The sequence below is a fragment of the Malania oleifera genome, chromosome 1 (genome assembly GCF_029873635.1).
Source record: "Malania oleifera isolate guangnan ecotype guangnan chromosome 1, ASM2987363v1, whole genome shotgun sequence".
In the NCBI taxonomy this organism is placed as follows: Eukaryota; Viridiplantae; Streptophyta; class Magnoliopsida; order Santalales; family Ximeniaceae; genus Malania; species Malania oleifera.
This window is the reverse complement of record NC_080417.1, coordinates 138840376-138864033: the sequence shown is the minus strand read 5'-3', so window position 1 is coordinate 138864033 and position 23658 is coordinate 138840376. Positions and strand designations below refer to the sequence as shown.

The 23658-nt window shown below is 32.5% G+C and overlaps 1 protein-coding gene across 1 annotated transcript; it reads left to right on the top strand.

Annotated features, from left to right (window-relative positions):
* Positions 1-3250: 3250 nt before the first annotated feature.
* Positions 3251-13407, top strand: LOC131143464 (uncharacterized). The gene is made up of 3 exons (XM_058091777.1): positions 3251-3410; positions 3490-3544; positions 12975-13407. The coding sequence occupies exons 1-3, from the start codon at positions 3326-3328 to the stop codon at positions 13132-13134; spliced, it is 300 nt and encodes a 99-aa protein (XP_057947760.1). The 5' UTR covers positions 3251-3325; the 3' UTR covers positions 13135-13407.
* The last annotated feature ends 10251 nt before the right edge of the window (positions 13408-23658 follow it).

Genomic DNA, 23658 nt, shown 5'->3' with positions numbered 1-23658 from the left:
TTCTTCTTCCTAGCCTGTCGCGCTATACTCCGCAGCATTGCCGAAGCATTAACATCATCTTCACTAGAAGTATCCACGTGATTATCCCCTCCAGCTACGATGTCATTTCCCTTAGAATCCATCCCAAAGATAGGATAGAAATAGACTTGTACAACAACCAATTCAAACAACATTCACCACATACCAAAAAAACTATACTACCATCTCAGCCCCTTTAGCCTGCTAGGAACGTTTCTCGGAATTTCCTAAAAAGATTGTTTGTAAAGTAGGGGCTGAGGCACATCTTAGTAAGGGAAAGACTAAGTTAATGTCAGTGTGTGGCCAGCATGCATTTAGTGTACAAAAAATAACCAGTTCATTAAATAGATAAACATATTTATGAAATCATTCTTATTTTACACTCACACACACATTTAGCCAAGGATAGGGAAGATTATCTACCCATACAAGTAGCTTCCCTTTGTTATAATATCATTACTGCTACTAGGGCACTCGTCTTTCTCAATAAGTTCTCAAAATTATCTTATTAATTATTTGTATTCACATAATTAACAGATATGCATATAAGACACTCCCCGTGACAAACACGCCATTTACTTCCCCATGGAATGGGTTATGCGGCCTGAAGGCTGGACTAATGTCTTGGGGGATCCACCTAGACAATAGTCATCTATACTCTCCGCTAACATATTTCGCAGGTACACGCAGCTCCAACTAATGGTCCGATTGCCCTCGCCCAGGGGGGTGCATTCACCTCACGTAGGCAAATCAGACAATGCCACCCTACACCTCTCAGCACAGGTGTGGGCACACATGGCCACATAACAAATCTCTAGCAACGGTACCATGCTCACAATACACTGGTCCCCAGGTTCCTAAAGCATATTATGCAATTTAGATAATAGAAATCACCATTTAAAATATCAATTCACATATATTCTTGGTTATTCCAAAACCTAGCCCCCTGGCACAAAATACAACTCAACTCAAAGCCGTTTAAACAAAACCCCGGCCCTCGGTCATCAAATCAAAGTCTTGCATTTTTTACAAGCAGTTCTAGTATTTTTCACAATAATTCGAGTATTTCTCAAACAATTCAGTATTTCACAAATAATTCAGTATTTCAAAATCCCAAATCCATATATATAATAATCCATACAAATTAAATCATCTGTCACACGATTTCCCATATTTTAACATATCCCTATAAACAAACAAGCTTTCTACCATTTATTTTATTCAAAAATACCATACCATATATCCTAAGTTTGTAAAATCCATTTCGAACGGCTGGTTTTCAAAATAATCTTTAAATTCCCAAATCAATAAATAAATAAATATATATTTATATGAACATAACAATTAAATGGATTCAAATTTCATAAAATTATCAACTTAACTTAATCCCCTTACTTGATTCCTGAAAAGTCCGCTAATACCCCGACCTACACTCCACGACATTCAAAATCCCTAAAACCCTGACATTCAAATTTCACTACATTACTCATCACAATCCTTAGAGTAATTTTTCCTAAATTTTCCTTAAGTTCTGAATACCCTAAATAGTTTAATAAAGCTTAAACTTTTAAACTTATCCCCGATTTAAGATTGGTGCCCCGGAGTTCCAATTCGAAAACCTGCTCCAGTTAGATTGTAGAGAATCTCCCCACGAGTCTCCTGACAATTTCCATTTATTAATTGGACTTATGATTTAAGAGAAATTGATGTAAATTTGAGAATAAGTCTTATCTCAGGAGATATGCCTACGCTGCTCCCACGACAGATCCGCTCTAATAGAAGTGTCGATGGTGGTGAACAGAGCCCAATGGTATTTTTGGATTTCTGTTTAGTTGAATATTGGAGAAGAAATTGAGAAGACTGAGAGGGAGAGGAGACGAATGAGTGAGAAGTAGAGAAGGAGAAAAGAAAAAGAAAAAAAGTAACGAAGAAGAAGAAAAAAAAACATTGTTGATTTCTTATTCCTGAAGGAATCATGATTCCTCGAGGTTAACTTTTATAATATACTATATATTATTATATTATATTATTTAATTAATAATAATTATTTAAAATTAAAAAATTAATTAATTTAAATTTAAATTTAATTATTTTTTATTTTTTTATTTTATTTTATTTTAGTTTTACATTTCCATGCGTACAAATTTTGGGGTCATTACAGTATAGATACGTAGTACTCTGGCATTTGTATTCAAAATGGTATGTAAATATGAACTTCCGCTGTTAGGAATGTGTATATATGATGAACTAATTATCCGGTACCCCACTTCGGGTCGTCTCTTGTTGATATGGTATTAGCGTCTGTGACATGACCGATATTTGATTAATATTTATTATTTATTGAAAAAAAAATGGTATGAAAATCAGAGCGTCACAAAAATTCATTATGAAATGATGGTAGTACAAGATCTGATCAGTCTCTCCCTGATCTTAGATCCCCCATACACCCCTTCACCTTCAACCTGTTAAAAAAAAGTTCTTCCTAGAGAGAACCCTCTCTAGCTCTCATTGTACAAAATGACAAGTAATTCCTATATTTTCCCATGACTTACAAACATATATATGATACTACACAACCGTTGAATTTAGAGACGATTCAACTACTGTGATAAAAACCACAATAAATAAATAAAAATAAACAGAAAATGAGTATTTATTTTATCAAGTTTTTAATTTGTTTTAGTTTTAAAAGTAATAATCAAACATGTTTATTTTTTTTTTTTGATTTTTAGTTTCTATTTTTAGTTTAGTTTTTGTTTTCATAATTTTTGATTGTGATATCAAATGCTGCCAAATTATTAGGTAAGTTAAATGTAACACAAAAGTGATTTAGAGCATTAATTGTTCATTTGAAAGGTTACATAATTAAGATATAGATAGATAATAAGCAGTTGATTGTGAGAAGTGATTCATAAAATAGCAATGGCATAAATAAGTGTTTTTTGATTTGCTATTTTACGAAGTATAACTTATTTTTTTTTTAAGAAAAAGTAAATGGTACAAAATTGCATTTATAAAAGAGTAATCTTGTTTTGCAAAATTCAATTTTGTTCTTTGTGAAACCGAGTTTGGGACTTGCACATGATGTCATCACCGAAAAAACATGTGCTCCATTTCTTTTTGAAACCTTTTATGGCACACGCGGGTAGAAATTGTAATTTCAAGAAACGACCTTTAGACGATTTCTTACAACTGAAGTCGTATTTAAATGTGACACCGTCAAACCTGCGGTGACCGATTGGTTAATACTAGGGTTTTTAATCTTCAAAAGCCTTGTTCAGGTTTGTCCCTCTTCTCTCTCCCTGCCATGGCGAAAAACAGAAACAAGAAGAAGAGAAATGGCGTCGTGCCCATGGACGTCACTGACCAGATAATCTCAGATATTCCCCAAGGTATTCGCACAAAATTTTCTCTTCCAAGAAAAGATTTTCTGGCTCTTACTACTTACATTATTCCTCCCGCTTCTTGCAGCTATGGAAACGTCCGAGTCTGTGCCCTCTGTCGCAGCCGCAGGTGCTCCCAATAGGTCAGTATAAATAACCCAAGTTCATCGAATTCATAAAGATTTTAGTCTCTGTTTGGTTACTATTAAGGAAATTTGTTGAGATGAACAGTTTGTCCGTGGTAACTAGTTATTGGACATGGATAATTGAATCCTCTGGGCTGTTTCTACAATGCTATGCGTTTTAAACAGTGGCACTTTTTCTTTACATGTTGTCCACACCATCATCTCTTCGTTGCAAAACTCTAAAAAGTGATCTCTAAATCAAGGCAATTAAGGTTTAGCATGTTGTGGGATTTTTAAGGTGTAGAGAAGTATGTGGTCTTCCAAGTGGTTCAAGTTGGTGTAGCATATCTGTGTGTTATGCAAACTTTGAGAAGAACTACTTGATTAATTTTTAGAATTTAATAGGAGGAGAGCGCGAATTATTTACTTGGGTGTGATTGGGATCAAGAAGAATGTTGAGAATCAATTTGATGAGTCTTTCTGGGTTAGTAAAAAATCACCTTTGTTTGGAATACTGATAAACCTGAGTTCAAATAGGAAGATAACCACAAAAAGTTTTCTAGAGTGGGTTGAGTGGTAGGAGAATGATGTGGGGAAAAATAGAAAGCATGCCTGCCTGCCAGGGGAGGGATTTGAGGGTTGCTTCCTAGGGGAACTAGTATAAGCTCAGTTTTGGATGGTTTGTCCACCCATAGTTTTAAGTCATGGTAGCGGGTAGCATAACGTAACGGTAATGGGTGTAACAGGAAGTGGGAGTAGCGGATGTTACATAACAGGAAGTGGGTATAATCATTGTTCGAAATCGTGGTCACAGGTCACGTCGCGTAATGGTCGCAGGATGCAGGAGATGCGGGTGTTACGTAACGGGAAGCGGGCGTAACGGTTGTGATTTTTTTTCACGCATGCACAACCATGCCAAAATCAAAAAATAAGCATGAAATCCATTAATACATGATTTTTAATGAATTTTAAAGGCGTTCATTCAACCTACAAATGTTTTTTAATATTCATTATGATTTTTATATTAATTTTAGTGCGTTGTTTACAAAAAAAAAAAAAACATATTTTTTTTATAGTTTACGTTACTTTAATGAGTAAAAAGATGTAGAAATGTAATTAAAATGAAGAATCAATTAATTAAAGACATGAAGTTACTAAAAATGAGTCAATAGACTCAATACTCAATATACACAATACACATACATGAATTTGAAAAGTGATTGGTATCAAATATCAATAAATAGTTGAAAATACATGAATACAATATTATAAATTTATAACATAACACATGTCACTACCAAAAAGAATGACGTGGAGGGTTTTCGTAATTTGCATCTGTATCTCGAGATTGGGATTGGAAATTATCTCTCCATCCTTGTGGAAATGCATAGCTGAATAAACTCAAGTTTGTGTCATTGCGTTATTGCTCCTCAAAATGTACTGGTGGTGAAAATCCAATTGAGGTTGGGGTTGGCTCTGGGTAGTGTGTAGAAGAGGACTCATTATGAGATGATGGATATACGCGATGAGATCTATATGATTGTGATGATGAATTATCTAAACCAAAGTCGCCAAAATTATGAACCACACCATATGAATCTTCAGTAGAATCACGATCTCGTTGTTGACTACTACTTCTCCTGGGTTGTGAAGATTGGTAACCTGGAGGAATACTCAAATCATAATTTTCGGGTAAATCAAGTAGTCCATAACGACTTTGAGGATATGTTTCCCCTACATGTATCATACCCATAACCATATTCTGCACCCCCGCCACCATCACCCCTAGCCCCAGTGCCAGCACCATTAGGCTCACTACCACCATCATCATCACTTGGTGGGCTCAAACCAAGATTATCATCACTTTGTGAACGTTCAGGACTTGAACTTGAATCATGCATATTTATTGGTGGTTGATCATCTCCTTGTGCAGTACCACTGACCTCTTCATCTAACCAATTTGAGTTTTCTTGATCGTCGAGTAATGGTGTCTCTCTTTCCTGTAACCATGGACTCAAAGGGTCATCTTCTTAAAAAATATAGTCCATATTAATAGGTTTAAAGCTATCTTCAATGTCCCGTTGGCTTTTTCTCATTGTATGTCTCAACTTTAACCTCATGTTGTAATGCACGAAAACAAGTTTTTGTAGTCTCATGTACTGTAGTCTATTTCTTGTTTTCGTATGGATGAGGTTAAAGGTGCTCCAATTACGCTCACAATTCAAAGCTGACATGGTTTGACTAAGAATTTTGATTGCTATTTTTTGTAGCTTAGGAGCACACATGCCATAATGAATCCACCATTCGGCTGCATAAATAATTTAAGAAAAACACTTGTCAATATAGTGTATGTTTGAAAAACTAATTTTGGACATAAAAATGACAAATTAAATAGATCCATTCATCTATTATTTAGCCACATTTATTGGGATTTGTTTGTTTCACTGCCCTTTGAGTTAGTGGAGTTCCAAATGTCTCCTGCCTATCCCAATATAGCAACAACTAAAAAAGCGAAGATTGTGAAGTATAATTAATTAATTAGATATATTTAATAGAAAGTATGACAAAATGCTAAAATAATTCATTATTCAACAAAACCAATACTTGATTAATAGCCCGAATTTGAGTGTCTATATCGGGCACCAGTTTGGTTATCACTTTTTTAATTTCATCCATAACTTCTCTAGCAACTTCAGAAGAGGATGGGGCATCATACAAAAATTGGGGGTTCAAAAAGTATCCTAAACTTAAATTTACAAATATATTAATCAATATTCAATAATAGTGTATTAGTGTTGTAACTTTTAATGTAACTACACATGATTTATAAGTTGAAATAATAAGAAATTCTTTTTTATCTACACTTACCAGCTGCATGTAAGCCTTGATGCAATTGAAAACTCCACTGATGATCAATAATTTTCCAATAATCTTTGTAGAATCGGCAGTCTTTCTGAATTGCCAACTTCGCCTTATCAATTGCCTCATATATGAAACTCATAGTTGATTTTTCATCACCATCAACCAATTTAAGAACTTTCACTAAGGGTTCCTGTACTTTAATTATATCAGAGGCCTTTTGCCAAAATTATTTCCCTAACATAATCTTCTTTGCATCATATGCTGGGTCAGATTTTACCATTCAAAACCTTGATTTTTTCCAAACATTAGATGTGAACATTTCACTTAATGCTTGTTTATGTCTAACAATGGTCTCCAAGGTAATAAAGTTGGTGGCAAATTGAGTTATGGCAGGACGAAGCAATTCTCTATTATTTGTCAATTTTTTCATAAAATTCACTGTCCGTGTGTGATTGTAAATAAAAGAAGTTATTATTTTAGCATTTTTTAAAACCTTCACATTACTTTTCTTACGAATGTCTTCAAAAGTAAGGTCTATGCAATGAGTTGCCCATGCTGTCCAATAGAGATTGAGTCCCTTTTGCATAAATAATTTCCCTCTCGCTTTCATTGTAGTTTCATTATTAGTTACTATTTGGACAACCTTTTTCTCTCAAATTTCTTCAACCACCTCTTCCATTAATCTGAAATGAAATTATAGATTCAACAATTACTACTACTTAATTAAAAATATGCAAGTCTTCAAGTGACTCAAGTAAATTAAAATTAGAAAATTACCTAAAATAATATTCAGCTATTCGGCTCGGCACATCAGAGACATCAACTAACTTGTGAAAACAGTCTCTATTGGAGTAAATTAAAAAATTTATTATGTGTTTTCTTGTGGGCCTTGACCAACTATCACACATAATGGTTACACCTCTTTCATTCCAAATGCCAGTAAAAGAAGATATATAAGTTTTTATTTCCTGATAGTCTTGCTCTAAATATATTTCAGAGACCTCATAGAGTGATGGACCCTTCACCCCCTTTTCAACCTCTACAGCAACATCAAGCATCGATTACAAAAAAGGAGAGTCAACTACATTCGCTGGAATTCGATTATAAATTAGGAATTTGCTTACTACTTTTCCTAATTTACTCCTTAAACCCTTTAAAATTTTGGTATTTATTTTTGGTTGCTTGACACTCCTACTTCTTTCTAGAGTAGGATCCATCACTCTTAATCTAGCTTCAGGGGCATTAGGATTAATCTATTGTCGCTCATTGCCCCCAGCTTCTCGAACACTTTGCCACTACTAGAGCCACCACCCTGTTCATAATAATTACCACTTCCACCGAATCTTGCCCTAAATCTTTGCCTCTCTTCCCATTCTTGTTGTGCTCGTTTGCTTTCTTGTCAAACAAATCTTATTATTTCCTCAATTGAATCTTCTTCGTCGCTCAAATTTTCAAAATCTCCTTTGATTTGAGCTTCTACTTCATCTTGCCTTTTTTGTTTGTCTTTCTTTTTCTCTGCATATTTCTTCTCACTTGCGTGGTTACATTTGGACACGAAGACACCTGACCTTTTTTATGTGCCAAGTGTTGTTTTAATCGTGTAATTCCTCCTTTAATTGTCTTTCTACATAATTTACATAAGACAACATGTCTCCTACCTTCCATTGGAGTAGCAAAATGTCAACCAATGTCTTCACTAGGAAGCTCTTCAATTCCTTGTCTATCACGTGGCATATTGGGGCTTTATTAGATGACTTCTACACAAGTAAACAAAAAAAAGTTATCATCCTTATACAATAAATTATGAATAAAATGGTACATAGTTAATTAATTAGTTAATTACATAACAATATTACATAAATGATGAATTAAATTTAAACTTCAAGTTACTAACTATTAAAAATTTTAGTTGATTTATACATATATAATACAATATTTTATATTAAAATTTACAATTTAACAAAAATAAATATGGAATTGTATTGAACTTGAGTCACTTAAGAGTTGAGACTTAACTAATTGTGTACAAATTAGAATTTATTATAAATTGTAGATTTAATATTAAATTATTAATTGTCAAGGTATTAAAATATATATATATATATATATATATATATATATATGTGTGTGTGTGTGTGGAATATTAGTTAATAATTTTTTACTAAATCTGTATTCTAAGTTTCTAAGTTCTAAGTTCTAAGTTCTAGGTTCTAACTCTCTAAGAGTTTAAGTAACTCTATAAATTTTATATTTTAAAAATTTTATACTAATTTTTTATTTTAATTAATAAATTCTACTTATACAATCATTACTAATTTACAATTGTTAATTTATATTCTAATTAAATAATAAATAAACTAAATTTATATACTAATTATATTTATAAACTGAAAGTATAAAACAAATCGAAATTTACAATTTATATATTAATTAAATAAACTGAAATTTACAATTTATATAAAGTATAAATTGAAATTATAAAACAAGCTAAATTTAAAACTGAAATTTACAATTTATATACTAATTAAATAAACTGAAATTTAAAACAAACTGAATTTTACAATTTATATAAAGTATAAAATATAAATTGAAATTATAAAACAAAAGTGAAGAGTGAAGAAGCAACATATGCACTGTCAGTTACCGCTTACCCACTCCCGACTCCCACAGAAGCTGCGAGCCTATGAGAGAGCTGCTGCAGCTGCAACCTGCAAGCCTCCAAATTTTGGAGGAACCGAAGGCTTCGAATGGAGGAATTGAAGGCTTCGAAGATTGGAAGCTGATTTTTGAGTTCTTACACTAGACGAAGGAGACAAACGACGAAGGACTGAAGGAGACGAAACTGTACGAAGCTGATTTTGGGGATTTTAGGGATTTCGAAGCTTTAGATCAGTAAATTGAAGCTGTACGAAGGAGACGAAGACTCGAAGAGTGATTCGAGTGAAGAGGGAACTCAACTTGACAGATCTAAGGTTTCTAAGGCTCGAAGCGGCTTTTCGGTTTTTGGGAGGCTTCAAATGACGAGATCAGACGAAGGAGAGAGCTGAGAAGCACAAAATGGAGTAGAATCGAGGAGATATGGTACGCTGTAAGGGGCTGTCGGCCGTAAACGTTAGTGTAACGGCCGTTACATTTCCGTAACGGCCGTTACCCACGTGAATTTTCTGCTCACCGCTAATGCGGCCTATAATGGTATCGGCCACCTATTTTTCCGTTACGTAATGGCCATTATGCTACGTAACGACTGTTATTTAATACCATGGGTGTAATGGCCGTGAATTTTTTTGAAGCACGCACAACCTTGTGCGAATTAGTGTACTTGAATCTTTTAAGATTTTGGCTTTTTTTAGAAAGAGTTTGTGTATTTTGGATCCTTTAGTTCGAGTAACTAAATTATCTAGTAAGGTCAACAAGTTCACATTTGTTCTAAACTACCATTGATAGAAAAATTACATGTGTGCGTGTATTTATACTTGTCATTGTTCTTATATGTGATAAATTCTTTTGTGTGCTAAATTAATTAATAAAACAAAATACATTATACACTCCATTAATCTATTAGACACATAAGACATACAAATAATACAAATATAAAATAGCTAGAAAAGAAAAAAGGTTGAAGTTGAAAAATATAGAACATAAATATCACATTATTGATATTATAAAAATAAAAAATTTTCCTAACAAGTTAGTATTTTGAAATTGTTAAATAATGCATCTCTTGCGAGTATTTAAAGAAATAGTAAATTTTGTATCATTGTCATGTCATCCTCATTATAATCTTTTCCCCCTCTCGCCACATGGTATATTGAGAATGATTTATGAAAAGGGGAAAAAGTGAGAATAAAAATTAGAAAATAAAATAAATTTTTTGCCGTAACAATCCTGTAACAGTTACGTAACAGCCATAGTGGCCTTTACGTAACGGTTGCGGTCCGTAACGGCTGCTATAGCTGTCATTTTTCTTCTTGTGAATTTCGCGGTGTAATGGTATTGATAATCCTAAAAGCCTTTATGTAATGGCGTTATGTAACGGTTGCGGCAGTTATTTAAGACCATATTGTCCAACTTTATAGATTTTGATATGATACTAGGTTTTTTTTATTTTTTATGAGACCATACGTTTCCATGTAATCCCTAAGTTGAATATCAATCAAGGTATGGGTGAAATTTTAGGACTTGAGGAGTACCATGCTGTAAACTTTGCAATTTTTAATTCATTTTTCTTAAAATATAGCTCTCCTTTTTGGATGTCAATTCTAGGTTCTCTTCTTTTGAGCTTATTGAAGAGAACTTAGAAAATTTAACATAGGAGCCTGGTTTATCTTTCCAAGGTTGAAATGTTTTACATGTAGTAGCTCTGTTCTTTCCAGTGGTAGGTTTATATTCTGCTACTGAAATGCTTTACATGTAGTCATGTACTAGAAACTTTGATGTTTCCACTAGTCTTTTATTTTGCTTCTGACCGGGTTGGTAGCAAGGAAAGTAAGGCATTAAAAAAGTACTTTACATGTAAATGGGCAGATGAGTTCAAGTTCTAAAGAATTTAGATATGCGGTTTATGGCATTGCGGAGATCCACCCAGTGCAATTGTTTTTACAATATCTGAAGTATTTTGCTTTCAAATACCAGGGATGCTTTCCCTTCATGTGTCTTTGTCAATGAATCTGGTTTGTGGAAGAGTGTCTTTCAAGGTTCCTTTCTATTCTCAGAAAGGTGTCTGTCATTCTCATCAGGTGCTTGATTTTTGTTGAGCACCTGTAAATAAGTGGAAAAAAATAGTCTAGTTTTTGATATTCAGCAAAGCTGTCTATTTCTGCCATTGGAGAATCTTTTTGCTATGCTTTTTGCAATTTAGTTTCTCGGAGAGAGGAAGATTGAGTTGGATCTTGTCTTTGTCAGTTTGCATGCTTTTACTTAGTGATCTTAAACGGTTTGTTGATGAGTTCTTCTTCCAGAAGTGTTTTATTTGTATTTCTGATATGCCCCAGGGCAAAGAGTGGTGGAAGTGTGGATACTTTGCCTTTGCCCCTGTTCCATCAATGTACACTCTGCCTGCCCTTTTCTGATTTGGACCATTTGGTAGCACATAACTGTTGTAGGATGCCTCCGTTCTTGTAGGGAGCTTCTGCTCTAATGCTCTTAGCATAAAATGAGTTGATGTCAAGTGTTTTTCCTTTAGCAAAAATCAACACTTTTTTGCTGTCTCTTTATGACTTATGACTCGTATAGAAATTAGGAAATAGGATGTAAGAGCTTTTTTTTTTGTGGTTGATCCCTACGGTTATCATTTGGAAAATGTTTTATGTCATTGGCTGAACCTTCAATGGGAGTTCCACAGGCACATAGTGATGCACGTGACGCCTGTCTCCTGCCCCTCCCTCCCCTATTTTTTCCTGCTCTGTTCTCTCTCAACTCAGTGTGTGCACTGGGTTGGTGGGCTGTAGTTAGGCAGCATCACCATGGGCACTGCCGTTGAGTTTCATTTCGGAGGGTAGTATGGGATTGTTGCCGCTGATCTGAACAGTGTCTTGCTTGCTGCAGAGGTGGTGGGATCCATGTGGAAGTCGGCAGCAGAGGTAGCGTAGTCTGGTGAATTTATCAATGCCAGCTTTGATGCTGGAGGAATTTAGGGCTGGGGGGCTTTCAGTTGTGAGGTGGCATGGAGATGCTGAACTGCCATGGCGGAGGGAGAGTAGAGGGCAGAATTGGGGAAAGGAAGCAGAGGAAAGGAAAAAAGCCTCCTTGTCAGCCAAGATGGACCCATGATGGATTCTCCATGCTTAGGGCTGAGCAGTATTTGGTGAAAACTGAATTCACCGAGCGGACTGAAGAAATTTGATTAAATTGATTCAGTTAAAATTTTAATTACAGTTGGTTTGGTTTAATTTTTTAAAAATTTCAGTGTTTGGTGATTGGTTCGGTTTAAGAGAATTTTTTCAGTTAATCAAATTAACCAACCAAATGTATAAACATTAATATATATATATATATATATATAAATATAATATGTTTACTATATTATATATAAATATAATATATTTACATATATTATATTTAAAAATATATATGTAAATTGGAAAGACATCATAATTTCGGTTAATCGAATTAACTGAAATAAAATTCAGATAGATAAGGGTTCGGGTATACCCTTTATTTTGGTTTGGCTCAGTTCAGTTCAGTTAATGTATATGGTTAACAGAAAATTTTCGGTAAATTCTGTTAATTCACTGAATTCACTGTACCAAGTGAATTCGGTATACCCTTTGATTGCATAGCATTTGGTGCTATTGGTTGTACTGGCATTGTATAGGTGGCAAGTGTGCTATGCTAAATTTCTAGATTCTTTTTACAATCAACTTCTGTTGGATTTAAGCGCAACTCCAAAAAAAATTTTCCTGTCTAAAATCTATATAACCTTTTTGTGATTTGTAAGGGTGTTACAGTCCCCTAATTTGTTTGTCTTGCTATCTGCATTTGATACTCTTAATTTCCCTTATGCTGGTTTCAAATCTTGCTGCCCTCTGCCCTCTTTTTCTTTCTTGTGCTCCCCCAACTCCTCTGTTGTGGATCTTTTTCATGACAGAAAAATGAAGAAGGGAGTACAGATGAAGAGATCGAAGAGTGCCCGCAAGATGAAAGCCATAGCAAAAGCCATATCTAAAAATGAGCAGTCTCGGGAGAAAGTTTTGAAGAAGGACAGCAAAAAATTGGGAACTCAATCTGCCAAAATGCTGTACGACTGAGCTTCTCACCCTCTAGCAGTCTAGCTTCCTTTCTTTAAGTCTATAGAAAAGTGGGTTTATCACAACAGCTGCTAGTCTACCGTGGCCAGAAAAATTCTCTGTTCAGGCTCCTGAGAATGTCGCCCGTGGGTCGAACAATTCAGGTCTCTTTTAAGGCTTCATTTGGCTGTAGGAAAGTATTTTTGAGGAAATGTATTTTTTATTTATCTTCTTTGATCCTGCACAACAGTGGAGAAAAAAAAAATTGTTCTAAAGAATATATTTCTCATTGAAGATTGGGTTTGACTTTTCCACAAAAACAGAAGAGTTACCTCCCGAAACAAGAAAAAAGAATTGCATGAAAAATATTCCCAGTAGGAATAGCAAGTTGAAAAAAATATTTGTCATGAAAATATTTTCCATGGGGGAGATAAGTTGAGAAATAATTTTTCATTTCAACTAAGTAGATTCCGAGGGGTGCTTGGTTTCAGGTGTTTTAGATGCTTCTTGAAATGAGATATCATAGAATTCAATGGTGAATTTGGATGTTTAGCTAGTAGATAAGAGTGCTTAGAATCTAAATATGTGAATTTGTTTCTTTAGTTTAACATGAAAATCTTACAAGTATTTTATTAATTATTAGAGTACTTGTATATACCCACATGATAAAATATGCGTATGTTTTTTGCGCTGCTAACTTATTTAAAACATATAACTAAATTAATGGCCTGTGAATTTTCACTATTATAAATAATTGTCTTCTAGTGGACCTAATCCAAACTTAGTTTATAAAAATAATGATAAGGAATTCAATACATAATTAGTTATTGATTATTCATCATAGCTAATAGTTGCTCCACCAGAGTTTGCATCAATTTGCTGGATATTTTATTGAATGAAACTGTTGTTCTTATTCAAATTCGGCACAGATATACTTATCTATCAAAGATTAGTTCATAAAATGTTTATTAGTAGAAATAGAATAGTGATAAATTAATAATATAAGGATTTAATAATTTATGGAAGAAAAAAATATATCATCATTATAAAATAAATGACAACGCAGTTTTTATTTTTATTTTTAATTGATACATAACCGTGCTGCAATAAATAAAGAATAATTATGAAATATCTATTTTGTCATATTCTATATTTGATAAATCAATACAAAATTCTTGACATATCGTACGACCAAATAAAGTCTTCGTGATCCTAAATTTGCACTCTAAAAAATTAGATTGAAAGGAAGATAACTAGCCTAGCACTCTTAACTTACATGAAGAAGTGGATTGAAAGAAAGACAACATAAAGCAGAAACCAGGGAGAGGCAGCCACCAAGAGCACCAAAGATGCCCCATAACCTAAAGTTATCCGCGCCAGCAGCAGCCCCACTTCAGCCATCCACTTTGTGGCACAACTCAAGCTGGGGAACCGAAGCATTGCCACAGAGAGCAGGAGCAGGGCAACCCCTGCTGCCAGAGTTGCGTAAACTGCTACCAAATAGATCGTGGCGAGGATCACGTGAGTTCTGCTTGTCAACGATTTAGCAAATATTGGAGGGTTTGAGATCCCACAAATGGCAACAATACAAATGAGTAACCCAGCTTTAAACATTGCCTTCTGTTCTTCGGCTGTGACAGGACTTTCTGATACTGTTGGATCCATTATACCATCAATTGTGATTTCTGATGCTGCTGCTTCTGCTGCTGCTGCTGCTGCTGAGGCCATTATGATTTATGAATTGTATTGAATTGCTTCTTCTTTTCTTCTTGTTGTTGTGGTGATTGTGGTTGATGTTATTATGCATATATAGGGGGGCAATTGATGTGATGCGCATGAAGTGAGGTTGCTCTGCAAAGGGTTGGAAGCTGCCCAGTTAAACTACAGGTGGGTTTGAAGTTTCTCAACCTTCACGTTTGGGGTTGACCTGATTTGATTGTCAAAGGGGTGTGCCTGGTGACGCAGCCAATCTTAATTGTCACCGATAGTCCTCATTGGGGCCTAGCAGCTGCCTTTAAAAGTAGTTATTTATTATTTCATGACATGACAAGGTTTCGTGGGAGCAGGTTTGTGTATTAAATAAGTGCCTGGAATTTTACCAAACTGCAATTCGTTTCTTTAAAGGTAGCAAGAAATTCCTAAACAAGGACTTAATAAGGTAGCAAGAAATTTCATTTCATATCTGAAGTAGTCCTGTTATGACTTGTTTTTATGATGGATTGAAATGAATTAAAAGTGGAATTAAATGAAAAATAAAAAATAAAAAATTGTATGGTGAGTACATAAAATTATGAAGATCAATTGTATTGTGTTTTATTTTATTTTTAAATACCAAACATAGGGATACAAATTAAATTAAAATTTAATAATTTATTAAAAAAATTAATTATACACATAGGTATAAATTGTGTTTTATAGTCTAGGAATAGTTGCTCTTAAAAGACATATCAATGGTTAAAAAAGCTTGAGACATTTTGTTGGACATCTCAAGTTCGAATTCTAGGATGGGTAAAAAGGGATACGACATGGAAAAAATGAATTACCTCGTGTTTTGTAGTGTATGTCTAGTTTGAACTTTTAATTGACCGAAAAAAAAAAAAATGTAGTATCACATTATTTAGAATCCTTTTATTAAAAGCTAAAATCTAACAACATTCATTGAGAAATTTTTAAAAACTATTAAAAGATTTCTTAAGATTTAATTTTATTGACAAAATGAACCTTCTATTACTTCATCATTAGTAAACAACTAAGTATATGTGAAAGAAAATGAATTTTACGCCCCCAGGGCGTAGCTCGGTTGGTAGGGTGGATCTTGTGGAGTGCCGCTTGATGGTTAGCAGAAATGCCTCCCGGGTTCGATTACTGCAGCGGGCTCCTGAATTTACCCCTCTCGTGGTGATGTGGGGCCATCTCCACGGGGCGTGGGATTAGTCACAACCGGTGTGGACCGTAAAACGGACGTTGATGGGCGTGGACACCCGGCAATATTAAGAAAAAAAAAAAAAATTACTCATAATAAAAAAATAGTAGTTTAAAATGATATTAAATTGAATTGAGAAAATTGATCAGTATAGTGTCTTGTAGATTGACTAAACGAATTGAAGACCTAATTCATTCTCGAATTGATCGATCTAATTTATCTTATGGCATTGTATCAATGAATTGATAGTAGCATAACAAAACAAACTATATTGCAATTTCAATTTTTTTAAAAAAAAAATATGTGAAAAACTATTGACAAATTATAAAAATACATAGTAATTATAATGATGCAAAATGTTTATGAGATCTAATTTTCATAAAAAATTAGTGACTAAACAATCATAAACAAATAAAACATAATTCAATATTTTTATATTGAAGAACCTATCAAGCATAGTGTTAAAAAATATAAACTAAAATTTTAAAATTTATGCAATATAAGTTAAAGCTATAAAATCGAATATTAGTTCTTTGTATGTAAGATATGAATGTTAAACAAATAAAGAAGCAAATTTGTATTAATTGGTTGACCTTTATTGAAGACAATTCATCGAATTTTCTCGATTTTATTCAAGTTGCTATGTTTTATATACAATATTCAACCAGACCCAAAAATCGAGCCTCAATTTGATAAAAAATAGGCCGATCTGAGCCGAGTTTTAAATTATATTTCACTTCTAATGATAGGATTTAGTCATTTAATTTACATGAAATATATATAACACATATTTTAGAACAATATAGTTTTTAACTATTTTTTTTTCTAAATTATTAGTATTATATTTTAAAATTTTAAAATAACAGTTTAATTATGTTATCATGTCTATATCAATTAATTAACCCAAACTAGTTACTTGGTGTTTGATTTACTTAAGAGCTCTATTTTCAAAATATATTGCACTCAGTTAAAACAATTTTACACTAAATATATTAAATTAATATCAATTTTTAAATTTATCTTATCAAAAATAAAAAAAAGTAAAATTTTCATTTTATTGAGGACAAAATTTTATTTATTTTTGCTATAATTAACACTCGATTAACAATTAATTAAAGAAAGATTTATTTTATTCATAAAATTATACCTCGAGAAGTATTTAAAAGTTTTTGAAAATTTAGAGAGTAGAGTGTGGTATCCCAAAAAACTTAAAATAATATTAAAAATTATCCTTTACTAATCATAGGGCGTGGACACATTTTTCTTAAAAAATTATTAAGAAAATATTTTTCTACATTGTACTAACTAAAGACAAAAATAGTTGAAAAAAATAAGTGTTGACTTCGGTTTTTGCCTTCTTCATCCTTCTTGGAAGTAACGTAGTCTCATTGTCAACTTGCCTTCCTTTTGTTGCCTTCTGCCGAGAAAACGACGTCGGTAAAGGTTGGTAAGTTACTACATTGGTCACCCTTAAATAGGCCCCATTAGAGATTTTTATTTTTGAAAAATGAATATTTCTTCTTCTCTCTGTTTGGTAACATTAAATATGTTTTCATGTTTAACATTAAAATTTAATTCCTTTAAATTATTTAGTTCTTTATTTAAACAAAAAAAAATGAGAATATTTTTAAAGGAAGGTAAGAAGAGTGGGTTAACTCACTCAAACAAAACAAAGATTAGAAGGGAGCATAAAGATAAAGTAAAAAAATATCAATAAATTGTTGCTCCGTAACTCTGAGTGGTAGTTTTAGACGTATTCATTACATAATTAATTAAGCAGTGTTTCTTACCTTTCAAAAATGATAAATGATAGAGTGTCCAAATAAATCTTACGATAAAAAAAAAAAAAAAACTCTTTCAAAGATACTTTTTGAGGAGCAATCACTAGCCATTTCTAACTATTTATAAGTTGTAAATATTTATAAGTAGCAATAAACTTGTAAATTTATACAATTTATGGGTATAGTGGCCATTTCACTAATTACGAATTAATCAAAAGTTACAAATGTTATTCAATCAATAATATAATAAAAATAATATTATTTTTAATTTCAAAAAATAATCACATATTATTTTATTTAATAAAAAACATTGAAATTGTCAATTAAAAATTTTAAATCAAAATAAATATTAGCTAATTTTTGAATTAGAACATATTTAAAATGTTAATTTAAAACATTAATAGGGAAATTTTTTATTAATTGATTAATTATATATTATTTGAAATTTTAGATGATATAAATATTAGTAAATTTTTTAATTATAAAAATTAAGATTTCGTTGTAAATATTAATTAGAAATTTTGATTATTTTTATTAGAAGATAGGTAAAATATTAGTTAGAAATTTTAACTAATTTTTTTATTATAAAATAACTGTTAATTGAAAAGTTACTTAATATTTAATTATGATATAATTTTTATTAAAAGTGCTAATGTTAGTTAATTGTTTAAATTTGACAGTACTAAACTTGTGGATAAAAATGTTAGTTATCATAGATGTTGATTGTTTTATTGATTAGAAAATATTAGAAATTTTAATTACGAAAATTAATCATAAAACAATAATTGAATTTTTTAGTAGTTAGACAAAAATTTAAAATTTTAGCTGAAATTATTAAATAAAAATATAAAAAAAATACTTTGTTAACTAGACAATATTAAAAATTTCATTTGAGAATGTTTTAGTTATCATAAATGTCTGTTAATTAGAAAATATTTAAAATGCTAATTAAAAGTATTAGTTGGAAAATATTAATTAAGAATATTAACATTATGTAATAATCATAAATATTGATTATATATTGAAATATAATAATATTATTCACATCATAATAATATATATTTAACGATTGATGTTCAATCTTGGAAGTAGTGGGATTTGACTCTTAGCATAGAGGCAATTGCTAGGAAGAGTTTATTGGCCAAGATGCGGTGCATGTGACTGCTGCAGTTTAAGGGATTTACTCCTCATTCTCAAACATAACTTTTGAGTGGCCGACACCCAATTCTACAAATTTTATGTTGCATGATAAATACTAAGGTGGGGTTAATTTGGTTTGCAAGTTCCTTCAAGATTCTTGATGATGTGATCGTTCAAGATTCTTGCAGTGATTATCAAGCAAATATAAATTAAACCAAAATAACTATATAAAATAGACTTCTCATTCTTGAAAATAAGATTCCAAAATTATATTATCATTCTGGATGTCAGATTCGTAAATCGAATGAGACTTCAGGGTTTCTAAAACAATAAACTTGGATTACATAATATTTGCCTTGCGATCACCCAACATTGCACTTGAGTTATATTAAATAGTTGTTAAATGATAATAAAATTCTTGGATCTTGTTTGCAGCTTCAAATTTCCTTCTAGGTTTTGAATTATAGAGTTTGGAAGAAATAAAGTTAAAGCGTTGAATCCCTGAATATGATTTGAATCCCTATATAAGCTGTTTTTTCCAAAAAAAAAAAAAAAAGTTCCCAGAGTGAGAATTTAGGATTTTGTAAATGTAGATGTGGAGATGAACTCATTATGCTAACCCCTATTATATGTGTGTTCTGCAAAGAATATACTAATGCGCAGCGAAAGCACAAATTGAATCGGAACGTGAATGCAGCAATCAACGATGAATAATATGGAAACAAATCAATCACAAAGAGAATAAATGAAAACAATAAAATCACACAACACAAGAATTTAAATGGTTCGACAATATGCCTACATCTGCGAGAGCAAGCGGCTGATTTTCATTATCGTTCAAACAAGGATTACAAAATAATACTTATATGCTAACCCTATACATACAGAAGACTTAAAAATTATCTAAAGTAATCATGTAATAATCCTCAAACGAAAATCTTTTGAAATTCCCAATCTACTGATATTCCCAATTCAATCTCGTAAATAGCGCCAAACAATATTGTCAACGATTTCAGCAAACCGTCAAAAATTTATTGCAAAGGCAGAAACCTAAAGATTGAAACCATCAATCCAACTATCGACCGCTTCTTATTGTAACTCAACTTCCATGTTCTTGCTTTACCTTGCTTTCCCTGAGCATGTATTCCACTCAATATGAGTTACAATTCCAACAATGTGCAAAGATTAGGATCATGAAAATCATAGAAAACATAGGAGGGAGATGAAGTGATTTAGATTAGAAAAGACAAGAGGAGAAGAGAATGAGAGAGATAGATAGATAAGGAGAGGGATAGAAGACAATGGGGTCTGTTTAATACTAGACTAGTTGTATTATGTGTGTAAACTGGTTGAGAGTGTCTTTATAAGATAAGTCACACATCTATTTATACCCACTCCAAGTCAAACTTAGAATTGCAATTATAACCTAAGTTCTGCCCAAATCATTGCTACCCTTAAATTGTATAGTTTCGACTCATAAATTCAAGTCATTAATCCTAATAATAAATCTAGTCCATTTCTAATCATGAAAAGCCCTTTTGGGGTCATTTTAATACTAAACTAGTTGAATTATGCAAGTAAATTGGTTGAGAGTGTCCTTACAAGATAACCATTCAAAATCAAACTTAGAATTACAATTAATACCCAAATTTTGCCTAGGTCATTAATACCTTTAAATTGTATGGTTCCAACTCTTAAATTTAGGTCATTAATCTAAATAATAAATTTGGTTTTTTTTTTTTCTAATCATAAAAAGCCTAATTATTGTAGTTGACTAAACTTTGTTATCATTAACATGCTTGTGTTGGCTTTTTGAGCTTGATCACATTTTGGTAATGACAAACCAAAACATCTTATTTGTGCTTTAAGAATGTTCATAGGGATGACCTTGAGAAAGCACAATGACCGATGCAAAATAGAAACCATGAAACATTCAAGTTGACACACTACCTGGCCAATTCCATGGAGTATTTGAAGAGCAAGATTGAAGACTTAAAGAACCTTTAATTTGTATTGCATTTAGGATTGATTGTGTAGAGACCCAAAAAATTTAATTCATAAAAATAATAAAGGGAAAAGAGAAGAGAGAAAGAAAAGAAAAAAAAAAAAGGAAATTTAAAAGGGACATAAGCAGGGACTCGTCGACGAGTGCCCTATACTTGTCAATGAGGAGATACCGAGAGTAGGAATTTTAGACTATTCAAGGTTCATCGACGAACCCACTGTCTTCGTTGACGAACTCCCTTCTTTGGCTCGTCGACAAGTATATGTGTCTCGTCGACGATGACACATGGCCAGCAGTCTATATACAGCCAAAAATCATATTTTCAGCATGGAATCTGCTTTCCCTCTCTCTCTCTCTCTCTCTCTCTCTCTCTCTCTCTCTCTCTCTCTCTCTCTCTCTCTCGGCTCCTCACCCCTTCTCTCTTTATTTTCGGTCTGATTTTAACCTGATTCGATTATCAGAAGCTACCATGAGGTTCATGGGAAGATTCTCTACAAATTAATCGGAGCGGATCGTTGATTTGGGGTTCCAGAGCACCACCCTAGAACTAGGGTAAGTAAGGTATTTTAATGTTTAATTGTTAACCGAACCCTGGGCTTGAAAACCTCAGTTTGAACGGTTGGATTGGAAAGTAAAAGCTGTAATCATATGTATATAAACATATACCGCATTTTAATTGGTGGAACTTACAAAATTAACTGACATAATATAATTCCCTTACCTGTTCCTGAAGAAAATGCCTAAAACTTTCGAAAGCACAAAAATCCTATATGATCGAATTTGTCGAGGATCATCGGCTTATGTGCCAGGAGTAGGGAGAGAGGATCGAAGAGCACCCGAAGATGATCTAGGAGGCTTAGGAGAGAGAGAGAGAGAGAGAGAGAGAGAGAGAGAGAGAGAGAGAGAGAGAGGATATTAGAGTCACGAAAAAAAAAACATAACTTAGCCCTTAAGTAAGTAGGCCCGTAGGAAAATCATCGATGGTTTTCTTGAGCTTGACAAAACCGTTGACGATTTGGCACTTAAACCGTTCCCCGTAGTTGAAACCATCGACGGTTTTTCTGAGCCTTCTGAAACCGTCGATGTTTTGGTCCTATGCCAAACAAGTTTCCCATTTTTTCCTTTCTTTTTCCTCATTTCTCTCTTCTTTTGTTTATTTTCTTTTCTTTTCCGGGCTCAGGTCACTACAATTTAGCTACTGGATATTTTCGTTGACAAGCCAAGCACATTCGTCGATGAGTCAGCCTCACTAGTCGACGAATGGCCTCCATTCATCGATGACTCATTTGGGCATTTTCTCAATTTAGGGTACTGGAATGTTTAGTTGATGAATGCTAACCATTAGTTGACTAATTCCCTATTTTCCATACCAATGAGTCTTTAGTAGTTACAAAAATATTGGAAATTTTAATTACAAAAATTAATCATAAAACAATAATTGAATTTTTTAGTAGTTAGACAAAAATTTAAAATTTTAGCTGAAATTATTAAATAAAAATATAAAAAAAAAACTTTGTCAACTAGACAATATTAAAAATTTCATTTGATTGTTTTGGTTATCATAAATGTCTGTTAATTTGTTAATGAGAAAATATCTAAAATACTAATTAAAAGTATTAGTTGGAAAATATTAATTAAGAATATTAACATTATGTAATAATCATAAATATTGATTATATATTGAAATATAATAAATAATATATATTCAAAGAAGTACCTATAATCAATGCGAGTAAATAATATTTATGACTTCTGGTATTTTTACAATTTAATATCTTTTATTCATAGTTAACAAATTCAATCTAATCTATCACATCAGTGGGTTGTTCTTTAAGTCACAGATAGAAGTTTAAAAACGAGGTATTCTAGAGTATTTAATTCGCATTTATTATATTAGTTATTACATGTCTAAAATGTGTTGGTTAATTGTTTTTGATGTAACGATTGATGTGAAATCTTGGAAGTAGTGTTAGACCTAAGGTTATGGATTTGACCCTTAGCATAGAGGCAATTGCTAGGAAGAGTTTATTGGCCAAGATGCGGTGCATGTGACTGCTGCAGTTCAAGGGATTTACTCCTCATTCTCAAACATAACTTTTGAGTGGCCGACGCCCAATTCTACAAATTTTACGTTGCATGATAAATACTGGGGTTAATTTGGTTTGCAAGTTCGTTCAAGATTCTTGATAATGTGATTGTTCAAGATTCTTGCAGTGATTACAAGCAAATATAAATTAAACAAAAATAACTATATAAAATAGACATCTCATTCTTGAAAATAAGATTCCTAAAGTATATTATCATTCTTGATGTCAGATTCGTAAAACAAACGGGACTTTAGGGTTTCTTAAACAATAAACTTGGATTACATAATATTTGCCTTGCGATTACCCAACATTGCACTTGAGTTACATTAAATAGTTGTTAAACGACAATAAAATTCTTGGATCTTGTATGCAACTTCAAATTTCCTTTTAGGTTTTGAATTACAAAGTTTGGAAGAAATAAAGTTGAAGCATTGAATCCCTATATAAGTTGGTTTTTTTTTTTCAAAAAAACAAAAAAAAAAAGGAGGTTCTCAGAGTGAAAATTTAGGATTTTGTAAATGTAGATGTGGAGATGAACTCATTGTGCTAACCCCTATTAGATGTGTGTTGTGCAAAGGGTATACTAATGCGCAGCAGAAGCACAAATTG